The sequence below is a fragment of the Bidens hawaiensis genome, unplaced genomic scaffold (assembly GCF_021521415.1).
Source record: "Bidens hawaiensis isolate Kalapana, Puna unplaced genomic scaffold, B.hawaiensis_p1.1 tig00070164_1, whole genome shotgun sequence".
NCBI classification, from domain to species: Eukaryota; Viridiplantae; Streptophyta; class Magnoliopsida; order Asterales; family Asteraceae; genus Bidens; species Bidens hawaiensis.
In genome coordinates this window covers 9,425-22,653 of record NW_027502337.1, presented here as the reverse complement: position 1 = coordinate 22,653, position 13,229 = coordinate 9,425, and the positions used below count along the sequence as shown (strand labels likewise).

Below are 13,229 nucleotides of genomic sequence, written 5' to 3'. Positions count from 1 at the left end.
GTTTGGTTTAGTGTATTCTAGGTTTTTATTACTCCTTGTGCTTGGTAATTATTTGCTAAAATTTTATATACCACTTTACGCGCATCAAATTTTTGGCGCTGTTGCCGGGGACACTTGGTAATAGCGAACAAGTTTCTATTTGCTTTTTGTTAATTTGTAGTTTTAGTTTTAAGTTTGTTATTTAGTTTTAATTTTTTATTATTATTTAATTGCTCTTGATTGCTATCTGTGCCTTGATTGTAACGTGTGTGCTTTAGGGATAAGCTTGGGTCCTCATTATTTTACTTGTTTTTCAGCGTATGAGACGTACTAGGACCACCAGAGTTCACTGCTTCTGACGAACCCGAGAGAGATTTTCTTGAACCCCGTAAGGAGTTTTGAGAGATTGCATGTGCTTTACGCGAAAGCAAGATACATGTTTCTGATTCCACTTTAGATATGGGCGACGCTAACCCCCCTAGGCGTACGGTTCACTCGAGAGCGAATGAGGGAGTTATGGGGAGACGGTCTGCTATCACACGTCCTGCGATACCCGATGCTAATAACTGGCAGATTCTGACCAACGTCATGAATTCTATCACTAATTCTGCCCCATTTCACGGACTTGAAGACGAGGACTCGCCTGGCCATCTGAACAAATTCACTCGTATTTGCGACACTTTCAATATTGCCAACATCACTCGTGCGTCTATTTACCTTCATCTTTTTCCATTTTCTCTAGAGGGTCGTGCTTCATCATGGTTGGAAAACCTTCCCCATGGGTCCATCACTACCTAGGATAACCTTTAAGCCGAATTCCTTAAGAAGTATTTTCCGCCATCTAAAGCCTCGCTTCTTCGTGATCAGATCTGTTCCTTCTGCATGGACCCTGACGAGCCATACTCTTTGGCTTGGGAAAGGTTTCATAATCTTCTTAGTAGATGCCCCCAACATGGTCTGCTTGAATGGGCTGTAGTCGAGAAATTCTATAACGGGCTGACCTTTGAGATGCCGAAGATATTCAATACGTCAGCTGGAAGAAACATGTTAGAGAAGTTGGATATAGATGAGTGTGAGTCGTTGTTTGAGAGTTTCACCTTAGCCGAGCAGCGGGAGACGTATGCCCGTGGTACATCTAAAACCACCACCGCTTCCGCTCGAGGCATTTATCAGGTCTCAACTGATACTAGCATCGCGGCTGCCTTATAGGCAATGCAGAAGGATATCCGAGAGTTGAAGAAGATTTCTCAGAAATGCAAAATCTATCGTGGAGGGCACGATACAGTTGATTGTCCGGTCGATCAGCAGGAGAAGGTGGACTACTTGGGAAATCAGAATATAAGAGCGAATGCCTACGGAAACTCAGGATGGAGAAATAACTCCAACTATGGTTGGAGATCGGGAGGTAATGCTTAGGGTTTTCGGCATGAGCAAGTTTAGGTTAGTGACCCAGAGGCAGCAGGGAGTTCGAGTGCGGGGAAGAGTAACGGTATGGAACCGGATCTTAAGGAGCTTCTAACTAAGCAATCTACCATGATTTCTCACCTTATTGACAGATATAATAACACACAACAGAGATTGGCTGAGCACGACAACTTATTGAAGAACTAGCAGTCGTCGTTTTTGGAAATGTCTCGAAAGGTGGATGAGATGATGAAGCAAATGCTACCTAATAAGCAGGTCGGAGCGTTTCAGGGCAGCACGGAGCTTAACCCGAAGGCATAGTTGAAGGCGGTGACCACCCGTAGTGGCAGAGGAGGCGATCGAGAGCAGTCGCCGGCAGATGATGAGGAGCCGGTGGACGAGGAGATAGAGATGGAGACTCCTGTGAGGACGCACGAGAGGCGAGTCCCAGAAAGTACCGCGTCAAACGGTGAGTCTCCCAAAGAGAAAACTGTTGAGAAGAAGATTGAAGATAAGAAGAGTCCCGAAGTCGATCTTACTCGAGTTCCGTATCATGCCCGTCTTCTACGGCAGAAGTATGCGTAGGAATATGGACATTTCTTGGACATGTTTAAACAGCTAAAAATCAATCTTCCGTTTGTCGAGGCACTCCATCATATGCCTAAATATGCCAAATTCTTAAAGGATCTTCTTTCGAATAAGAAGAAGCTGGAGGGGCTTTCTACAGTATGTCTAAATGAAGAATGCTCTGCGGTAGTCCAGAACAAGCTGCCGGAGAAATTAGCAGACCCGGGACACTTCACGATTCCGTGTTTGTTTGGCAACTCGACTGAGAGCTACGCGTTGGCCAATTTAGGTGCTAGCATAAATCTGATGCCATATTCTCTATATAAAAAGCTAAACCTTGGCGAGCCAGTCCCGACGCGCATGAGTTTATCCTTGGCCGACCGTTCGGTCAAATATCCACGAGGAATCATGGAAAACGTACTCGTTAAAGTCGATAAATTTGTTTTCCCCGTGGATTTTGTTATTCTTGACATGGAGGCTGACGATTAGGTCCTACTCATTTTTGGACGACCCTTCCTGCGTACTGCTAAAGCGCTTATTGACGAATCGACGGCAAAATTACACTTCGTGTAGGGGAGGAGAACGCCACCTTCGATGTCGTCAAATCGATGAGAAACTCCAGTAGTCAGGACAATTCCGTTTACTTTCTTGACACGTTCATATCTCAGTTCGAACGATGTCTTGACTACATCTCTAGAGCAGATTTGCTCAATCAGGAGGACGAGGTTGATGATCCCCCGGAGCACGACCTGAGCATTCTTGTTAGCTCACCTCCTGAATACCTTCAAGGTGTTCATGGTTGGCGATAGAGCCGAGGGACCGAAGGAGAGACCATCGATTGAGGCAACACCGTCCCTCGAGCTTAAAGAGCTACCTCCTCATTTGGAGTATGCTTTCTTGAAAGGTGATTCAGATTTGTCTGTCATCATTTCTTCTCAGTTAACAGATGATGAGAAGTCGAGGTTGGTTGATATGCTCAAGGCACACAAACAGGCTATTGCGTGGAAACTCATGGACATTCAGCGCATCAGCCCGAACTTTTGCACGCACAGGATACTCATAGAGGATGAGTACAAGCCTGTAATCCAACCTCAGAGGAGGCTCAACCCTAACATGTCGGAGGTGGTAAAAAAGGAGGTTATCAAACTCCTCGATGCAGGCCTGATCTATCCCCTCTCCGATTCTTCATGGGTGAGTCCCGTTCAGGTTGTCCCTAAGAAGGGAGGGATGACAGTTGTCACTAACGAACGTAACGGGATTATTCCGACTAGGACAGTCACAGGCTGGCGGGTGTGCATCGACTATAGGATACTTAACGACGCTACTAGGAAAGACCACTTTCCTCTTCCGTTCATCGATTAGATGTTGGAGCGTCTGTCGGGACAACAGTTTTACTGTTTTCTTGATGGATTTTCAGGTTATTTCCATATCCCGGTCGCACATGAGGATCAGGAAAAGAACACATTTACATGCCCATATGGTACCTTCGCATACAAACGTATGCCTTTCGGGTTATGTAATGCTCCGTCTACTTTCCGGCGTTGCATGGTAGCGATATTCCAGGACATGATCGAGAGTTCCATGGAGGTTTTCATGGATGATTTCTCAGTATACGGGGAATCATTCGATCAATGTCTTTCTAATCTTGAGAGGATGCTGAAGTGGTGCATAGAGACTAAATTGATGCTGAACTGGGAGAAGTGCCACTTAATGGTGACTGAGTGCTCGGGCACAAGATTTCGCGAGATGGTATTGAGGTAGACAGAGCTAAAATTGACCCTATCAGTAGACTTCCTCCACCGACTAGTGTGAAATCCGTTCGTATTTTTCTTGGGCATGCAGGTTTTTATCATAGGTTCATTAGAGATTTTTCTAAGATCACCCGGCCCATGACTCGCCTTCTAGATAAAGACATCGCATACGACTTCGATGCTGATTGTCTGAAGGCGTTTGAGTTTCTCAAGGGGCGGTTGGTTAACACCCCTTTCTTAGTAGCACCCGACTGGAGCTTACCCTTCGAGCTCATGTGCGACGCTAGTGATTTTGCAGTCGGAGTTGTTCTAGGTCAGCGGAAGGACAAGCACTTCCATCCTATCTATTATGTGAGTAAGACCCTCAATGATGCTCAGGAGAATTACACGACTACTGAGAAGAAGCTTCTAGCAGTGGTTTTCGCGTTTGAAAAATTTTGTTCTTATCTCGTGCTGTCCAAAACCATTGTTTATACTGATCATGCGGCATTGTGATATCTTTTTGCTAAGAAAGATGCCAAGCCTCGCCTGATACGATGGATTCTCTTGCTTTTCGAGTTCGATATTGAGATTAGAGATAAAAAGGGAGCGGAGAATGTAGCTGCAGATCACTTATCACGTCTGGAGGATCCAAAGAGAGAGGAGATTAGAGAGGATGCCATCGAGGATAAGTTCCCCCACGAGTCGTTGATGATGGTGAGATTTAGATTTGAGAAAGAGCCAGTTTTGTACGTTAGTGCTGAAGATGAGGGTCTGCCATGGTTCTCCGACATTGCTAAATATCTGGCCGAAGGAGTAGTGGTCAAGGGCATGAGTTATCAGCAGAGGAGGAAGTTTTTCGCAGACGCCAACCATTACATATAGGATGCGCCGTATTTGTTTCGTGTAAGCGCTGACCAAGTGTTGATGAGGTGTGTGAGTAGGGAAGAGAGCCGTGAGATTCTGAGGCATTATCATGAGGGTATAACTGGAGGCCACCATGGTTCGTCTTCCACCGCTAGGAAAGTTCTAGATTTCGGCTTTTATTGGTCATCGATTTTAAAAGACTCACACGAGTATGTCAGACAGTGTGACGCATGTCAGCGCACTGGTAACATCTCATCCCGTAATGAGATGCCTCAAAACCCTATTCAGGTTTGTGAGGTTTTTGACGTTTGGGGCATTGATTTCATGGGTCGGTTCCCTTATTCTAGAGGGAATCGATACATTCTCGTGGCTATCGACTACGTTTCCAAGTGGGTTGAGGCTCAAGCCTTGCCCACTATCGACTCTCGAGTTGTAGTGGGATTCTTGAAGAGGTTGTTCTGTCGGTTTGGTACTCCTAAGGCCTTGATCAGTGAAAGGGGCACACATTTTTGTAATGCCCAGATGGAGAAGGCGTTGGCACGATATGGGGTCACCCATCGGTTGTCCACCACCTATCATCCACAGACGAGCGGGCAAGTGGAGAATGCAAACCGAGGAGTGAAGCGAATTCTAGAGAAAACTGTCGGCAATAACCGAAAGGACTGGTCTGACAAGTTGGATGACGCACTTTGGGCTTTCTGCACAGCATTTAAAACGCCTATTGGGACCACGCCCTTTAGGTTGGTTTACGGGAAAGCGTGTCATCTACCGGTTGAGTTAGAGCATAAAGCATATTGGGCGTTGAGATCCGTTAATCTTGACCTAACCCAAGCTGCGAAAAACCGGTATCTCCAAATTCATGAGGTTAAAGAGTTGAGAGATGAGGCATACGCTAGATCGTGGAGTTATAAGGAGCGTACGAAGGCGTAACACGATCGAAAGTTGAGGAAAGTGAAAGAGTTCAAGTGTGGGGATCGGGTGTTGGTTTATAATTCCCGTCTGAAGTTATTTCCAAGTAAGCTTAGATCAAGATGGGTTGGTCCGTATACGGTAAAGGCGGAATTCCCACACGGTGCAGTTGAGTTAGTTGATCATGAGGGGAGAGCGTGGAAGGTGAATGACCATAGGGTAAAGCATTATATCAGTGGGCCAGTTGATTTGGTCGAGTAAGATGTATTTCTCCTCGATATCCCTACTTTGATTGCTTGATAGGGATAAGACTCGAGTAATACCCGAGTGTAGAGTTTGTATACTTTATATTTGTTTTCCTTTATTTTTAATATTTTGAGTCGGTTTAAGTTTTTAAAGTCTGTTTGATGTCTGCTTTGGGTGCTTTAAGTTTTGTTTTGCAGTCGTACTCAATCTCCATTCGAACGGGGGCGTTCTGAGCTTATTTGATTGTAGAGGGTACCCAAAAGCTGCGGCCGCGAATGAAATGCTATACGGTCGCTTTATTGGAACATGACATACGCAGATCACTTCCATATTACCAGGGGAGTCTGTTTCATTTTCTTTATGATTTGTTTTATTTTATTTCTGCTTTATTTTTGTCTTTTTCTTGTCTCCCATTGAGGAAAATGTGAAATTTAAGTGTGAGGATGGGAAACTGACTTTTTTAGATTTTTTATTTAATTATTAATTTTTATTTGGCTCTCTAGAAAAAAAACTAGAAGAGATGAAGTTCATGATGAAAGAAGAAAATTAAATGGGCCCTTGGTGAGATTTCTTGGACAACAAATTAACATGGGGCGGTGGAGGAATTGTTAGACAGAAAGATGATTATATATTCCTTTTACCCTACAGCCGCATGAGGAGATTTATTATTATTGTTGTTAAAAAAACCTACGGGAGGTTTTTTTATTGGGAGCAACAAACCACACAGCCACATCATTATTACTATTATTGTATTTGTTTGTTTGTGTTGTCTTGGACTCACGTGAGAAACATCAGGCGCACAGCAGCAAACGAAAGAAGAATATTATTATTATTAAAGTAAGCAGGTCACTTTTGATTTATTATTAAATGGGTTAAATTGTTTATTTTATTTTGTCTTCGTTCTTGAACATGGTTATTAGCTAAGTACTTTTTAATTATCTAGGCTAAATACTTTGGAATTGTCAGTTTTCGGGTTTTGATTATGGGATTTTGATTATTTAAAAGTTTTGATTAGTTTTATTGGATGTGTCTCATGCGTATTTACTTTTGATTTATGTTTGAATGAATGTTTCACATGTTACTTGATTGAATGTCTTTTGATTATAGTTTGCATGTTAGGGTTGTTTACTGTGTGTTTGCAACTTGTTTATGGTTTATTGAGCTCATTCACCATAGAAAATGATTTTTGGCATATTATTAGAAGTTTATATTCTTACCTACTTAGATATCCGACGGGTGATAAGTAGTCGGGTTTGTCTGCGTTGTTAGGGTTTTAGGTTAAATTATTTGACAGGAGGTTTGCCTATTTTTGCCTTAATTTCACTATTTACCCGTGTCTTTTAGACTGTTTATAGACCACCCCGTGTACTTAGGTGCATTGAGATAGTGAAACCGACGGGTTAGCTGTTTTTTAGCGTAATTAATCATAGTTGGTGAACTGACAGGTGAACCACTAAACAGGTGTTTTTACATGATCTCTAAGATTTCTTTTTAGGCGATACCTTGAGAGTGATTAAGGATCCATTAAGTTTCTTAGAGCTTCATACATTTAGATTCCCGGTTCCCATAGCATTTTCCTGTAACCGATAAAAGCCCGAGTCGTCAAAATTCGGATTCCTTGCCTAGGTAACTCTTGCTCTCATTTGAATTTGCTAAAGTTTTTATTCGGTAATTTAATTTTTAGTTTACTTTAATTTAATTAAGTAATTAGTTTAATTAATTATTAGCTTTTAAAATAAAATAAATAAAAATCCAAAAATATATATTTTCTTAATTATTACTTTAAATTAGCTTTTAGAACTAGTCTTGTTAATTAAATAGTGTCTCTAGGGTTCGATATTCCCGGTCTTCCCATAGCTATTCTACACCCGATAGGTTCACTTGCCTGTTGCTAGTGGTTTGGTTTAGGGTATTCTAGGTTTTTATTACTCGTTGTGCTTGGTCATTAGAATATTAGTAGTGATTGACCATTTTAGTATGGGATTATCAACAATGTTGTGAAAACGGATTGTTGATGTTTATCCACTAAATTCGGTTAATTACTCATTAAGTGAGTGTGCAAAACAACCTATTTCAAGCAACTTTTGAGTGGTTATCACATGAGTTCTATAATTGTTCAAGAGTTGTGTGGGTTAATACTTGGTAATTTAAGGTTAATCCGTTACAACTCAACTAATCTTAATTGGTATCTTATGTACAATATAAAGGTTATTTTTACTAAAGTATCAGGGACAATTCACTCAGTAATTTAAGGGATTGTCTCATCTATAAAGTGAGTTAACTTATCTGTATCCAAAACCACTTGCTTACATAAAATGATGTTTAAGTAAAAGGGATCAAAAGTTATCTCTTTCTTTAATTATCACGGAATAATATGACTAACGATGTTATTCTCATATTTAATCACCATAGTAAGCTCAAATCACATGTTTAATAATCAATCATTCAACCAAGTTAAGAGAAGTTTTAATCAAGATGATACACTTTTATCTTTGATATTCTTTCTATCTAAAAACACAAACACCCAAAAATATTGTCTTTTAATTTTAATTTATGTTTCTTTAAACTCATAAACCAAAACCAAAACCCAAACCAAAACCCAAACCAAAACCAAAATGATTTTCACTTCCGGTTATATAAATGCAATGATTTAGTAGTAAAAATCTATAAGCGTGTCCATGGATCGATATTGGGTTCTTACCTATACTTTACTACATATACGATAGGTACACTTGATTATTTGTGTGTGTTCATTTTTAATGTCCTTTTTTAGGTGGGCCCAGGTGTGTGTGGAGTTGTTTTTTAGTTTGACGCGTGGTAGACAGGTGGCTTCACCGCCAATAGGGTTCCTCCACCATGCTAATCTGCTTTACAATGTTTCTTGCTGACGCAGTGCGACTTCAGGTTAGCGGTACTGATTTCATTCTCTAGTAACTTAGGATTTGATCTTCATAATTTCATCTCTGTTCACTTATTCAATTGGATATATTTCATTTGCTTTGCTTCTGTTTCAGGATCTGTTACTTCATTTTTGGAATTGAACCAGGTATTAATTGCATGTTAATATCATGGTGCGTAACTGAAAGGAAAGACGTTTGTTGCATTTGTTGCTTCGAATGCAACATATACTTCAACTTTTGAATATTGATTTTTGCCGCGCCTATTTAACTGATGAAGCAGATATAGAATTTTGGAATCCGACTTTGAAGAAGAAATGAAGCAAATCATTAAAATTCTTTCTACAAAAGGTTTCTTTCAGTTTCTTAGTTATTCCTGCTTAGTTATCAATGGGCTGGTATGTGTTTTATCTCAAACGGGTCAAAGCAGTATAGCCAACAAAAGGAAGACAAATTGAATGGGTCAAACTGGTCATTTGTGGAATAATCATTTTATGACTAGATGATAGAACATAAATAACCTTATTAGGTAACTACCAATTATCGCTATCAGAAAATAAGAGTTATCAAACACGAATACATTTATTTGTTATTCACTTTAAAGTAGGCTAAATATATTTTTCAACAGTTTGCGAATATGTTTTTAATGATTTTGGTCATTTGAGTTTCTGAAAATCGACCTTTATTACTGAATCTTCTTTTGTCAGAATCCGTTTTTACCGAAATGTAGGCCCGAATCAGACTTGACCTTTTTGTAATCAACCCCTTCAGAAGGACCAGCTACCCAAACCTTGAACCTATGTGATTGCCCACTTTTTTTTAACGACAGATTGCATGCTATTATGTGCATGTGTGTGTGAGCATATAAAAATTCTTTTAATTAACTATTATATATAATCAAATGTTAATAAAATAAAAACTCTATAAGTAATGTTATTGCACTTTTACATGCTAGTGATTCAAACATGTAATATGTGGTGACTTGATATCATAATATGCATTCAGATGTGTGTGCGTACTATTGTTGCGTTGTTTATTGACAATGAGTTTTTGGTTGCAGGTGTAGGCATGAGTTCTGCTATGGACGTGGAGAGGCAACATTTTTTACTCATGTGTGTGCATCTGTTTAATGGGAATGATAAGGTACTCTATTAATCGTTAATTTTGCTTATATTTACCGTAACTTTTTCATTTCTTTCTTTCTTTTTTTTACCTGGTATACAGTTTGACTTTGGATGTCAAACATAATGGATTTTATATGCTTAGAAAGAAAGTTGGCATTAAGTTTCCTGCTACTACGAACTGGACAGGAATAGTGTTGAATTCTTTTATAAGCACAACGATCTTTTTATAAACATTATATTGTATTTTATAAAAAAATAATCAAATAGGTCAAATGGGTTAGGATCAAAATGGTAAATTTAAAATGGTAATGTCATAAAAAAATACATACTTATGAAACACAAATTGGTTAGTGAAACAGGTAATAAAAGAAAAAAAGGTACTTTTGTAATGATTCAGATAAAAATAGTTGCTTTTGAAACGCGTCAAATGAAGGTTTTTTTTCAAATAGACTTTCAATCCAACTCAGTTTTTAATGATTCAGTTTTCAATTTAGATGGCTATATTTGAATCAATTTCTTTTAAAACTGACCCATTTTAAGGGTTCATGGTTTGCTTGGGACTGCCAACTTTCAATTCGATTCCCGTTTCATTTTGAGGTTTTTTAATAATATGTGATGTTTTCTATAATTGTTTCTCCTTTGTGTACCTAATGCATATTTTGGCTTTTTGACATTTATATCATACTGGAGATTGTTGATACTTTGTTAGGTGATGCACTAACGGGTGTTTTCATTGTTGATATTGGATTCAATTTCTTTGTCTTCACTTTTGATGGAGGGTTGCAGAATGAGACGATTGGTTTCTGAATTAAATTTAAGAAAATTGAACACCTAGCCTAACCTCTGGTCATGAACAGAAAGTGGCCCGGACCATTCTAAATAACCCGACCCGTTCTGCTTTTGGATTTGCAGTTTCATAAAAAAAAGAGTTCTCTTTTAAACCGAAAAGGCGATCGGGCTTTAGAAAAGAGCACAAATTCAACCGAGTTTGAGCTTTAAAAAACAGCATGAATCAAACTGACTTTGAGATTGAGTAAGTCAAAACACGCTGAGCTTTGCTCATTAAAACTTTTACGTTTCACCTTCTTCTATCAACTCAACCTAAAGCCAGATGAGTAATAATTCAGCAATCTAAATATTGGTTTTGACTTTAGACATATTAGCCAACGTTGTAACATTTTGACCTGCTCACCCGAACTCAGTTTCATTTGTGGTGTTTTCTTAAGTTTGACCTTGATTTTATTTGTGCTTTTATCCTAAAGCTCGAGCTCAGCTCATGAGTCAAAAGCCAAAGGATCAGGTTTAATCGATCGAAGTCGACAATTCGACTTCTAACCATTCATGTTAGAATTGCTGCTACCGAAAGGTCAAACGGTCGGGTTAGACCGCTTTGAACCTAGGTTATTACCTGTTAAGTTCTGGTATGAGTCGATGTCAGCCATGTGGTTATGGTGCAACTTATGACTTCATGCCTGGCACGACAATCGTCTTTATAACTTTTTTCAGCATTTATTATCCACTATAAAAGAGTTAAACTGACAGAACAACTGCTGTTGTTTATGGTTACTAGCTAAATGCCCGCGCGATGCGGCGAGGTGTGCACTCAACTCGACATCGAATGCATAATCATTGTCAATACACAAGTCACCTAATGATAGTGCGCACGTAGACCGAAATTTGACGCATAGCTCGTACAAGGCCTGCTGTGTGTAACTAAAGAATTAACATGCGTAACCGGACCGGAAAGTACATTACCGAAATTAAAAATGCTTAAACCAACACCAGGTGTGTAATTCATGCCAATTACCGGCGCGGGGCGATGGGTTAAGCGCTTACCGAAACTGGACTATGTGCGTTACGTGGTGCTGGACACCAAGGGCGAAGCTTCATTGAGGTACGGGGTGGCCCCGGCCCCCCTTGTTTTTTTGCGCAGTAGTGTAAATTTACTCGTTTTTGGCCGAAAATTTTTATACATAGTGTAAGTTTAGCCTTTTTCGGCCGAAAATTTGAACCCGACCCCCCTCATTTGTGAAATTTTGTTTACATTTTAAGCTCGCCCCCCCCCCCCCCCCCCCGGTGCCCCAGTCCAAGCTTCGCCACTGCTGGACACACATTTATTGGCCTCGGTACATGTAAACAACAACATTTGCGTAACCATACAATAATTTCAAGTAAATCAGTTTTTAAACCAACTTGTTTTGGCCCGAAACCGTTCCAACTCGACAACATTCTGACCTAGCCCCTTACTACTCGAATTTTTATCGACCCAAACCTTATTAACCCTTTTTTGTATCGACTCGTTCTGACTCATATCCAGTTTTATAAATAGCCCGGGCTCGCCGACTCGATATGTTGCCGGTTCTAAATGTTAATCACATAACATGTTGATTTTTAAAAAATGAAAAAACTATAGCAATATCATACTCAAATTAAAGAGAATAAAATGCTCGTTTTTATGGTGTAATTTTTTTGAAAAATTAATAACATGTGAAAAAATTATAGTCGTTAAAAAGTCGTGGGGTAGTTGGTTTTGAATTAAGGGGTATTTGTGTAACTATTTTTAAAATTTACAAAAAATGAGTGAAGCTAAGGGACCAAAGTTGTAAGTGTACTTGGAAATATGAGTTTACGAAATATTTCTCAGATACTTGTGTGAGTAAAGACTTAATTGCCCCTAATAACTATATTTTAGATGCAATTTGTGTTGTACATCAAGCAATGAATTTGGTACCTCTTAAAATTTAAAAGGTCCATAACTCATGCTTTATATATAGTATAGATTACTTCAATTCAGGCGCAGAACAAATAGCTTTATATGCCTGGAGTGATTTCAAAATGCAACACCTTTAAAACAAAGTTAAACTGCAAACTTGGGCTTTATGAAAAATTCCACCATCATTGGTAGTAATTTGCTCCTGTGATATTGGTGAATGGGAGTTGTATTTTTTAATGGTGTGGCAATTTGTACTGGTACTGTTTAGGATTTGTTTATGTTATAACGTTGATGTTGTAATGAGAATGTGGCTTCCTTTGTCTACATGTTTGCCTGAAAACTTACAACAATACATGTTGCAGGTTGGCTGATAATCATACGTGCTAGAGAGCATAAACCAGTTACGATGGCTGGCCCGAAAGATTGCTACAATTTTTCATGCAAAACCTTTTGTCAACCACATCACAAGGTAGACAAACACAGTTAGAAAAAAATCGCCCGCTGAAACACCATTTTGAAGAACTGCCCAATTGCCGACATAAGTAACGTTACAGTATCTATGTCGGGCAGAAATAATATAAAACCCTATCCTTAACATAATAAAATGTTCCAACTTATGACACTTTATCTTTAGTAATTGATATGAAACTGCAATTAGCTTATGCATTTGTGCTTATATTTGCTGCAAAGTCACCATAAACGGATTTTAACTGATCCGGTGTGCCGGCGCAACGCCCCGGTTACATCTCTAATTAAATATAAACCCTAGATGATCCAATCGATTTAATTGTTA

General features: G+C 39.3%; 1 protein-coding gene across 1 annotated transcript; it reads left to right on the top strand.

Annotated features, from left to right (window-relative positions):
* The first annotated feature begins 1,794 nt into the window (after positions 1-1,794).
* LOC143605569 (uncharacterized) lies at positions 1,795-2,439 on the top strand. The gene is made up of 2 exons (XM_077081639.1): positions 1,795-1,911; positions 2,002-2,439. Exons 1-2 carry the CDS (start codon positions 1,795-1,797, stop codon positions 2,437-2,439), a joined length of 555 nt encoding a protein of 184 aa, XP_076937754.1.
* The last annotated feature ends 10,790 nt before the right edge of the window (positions 2,440-13,229 follow it).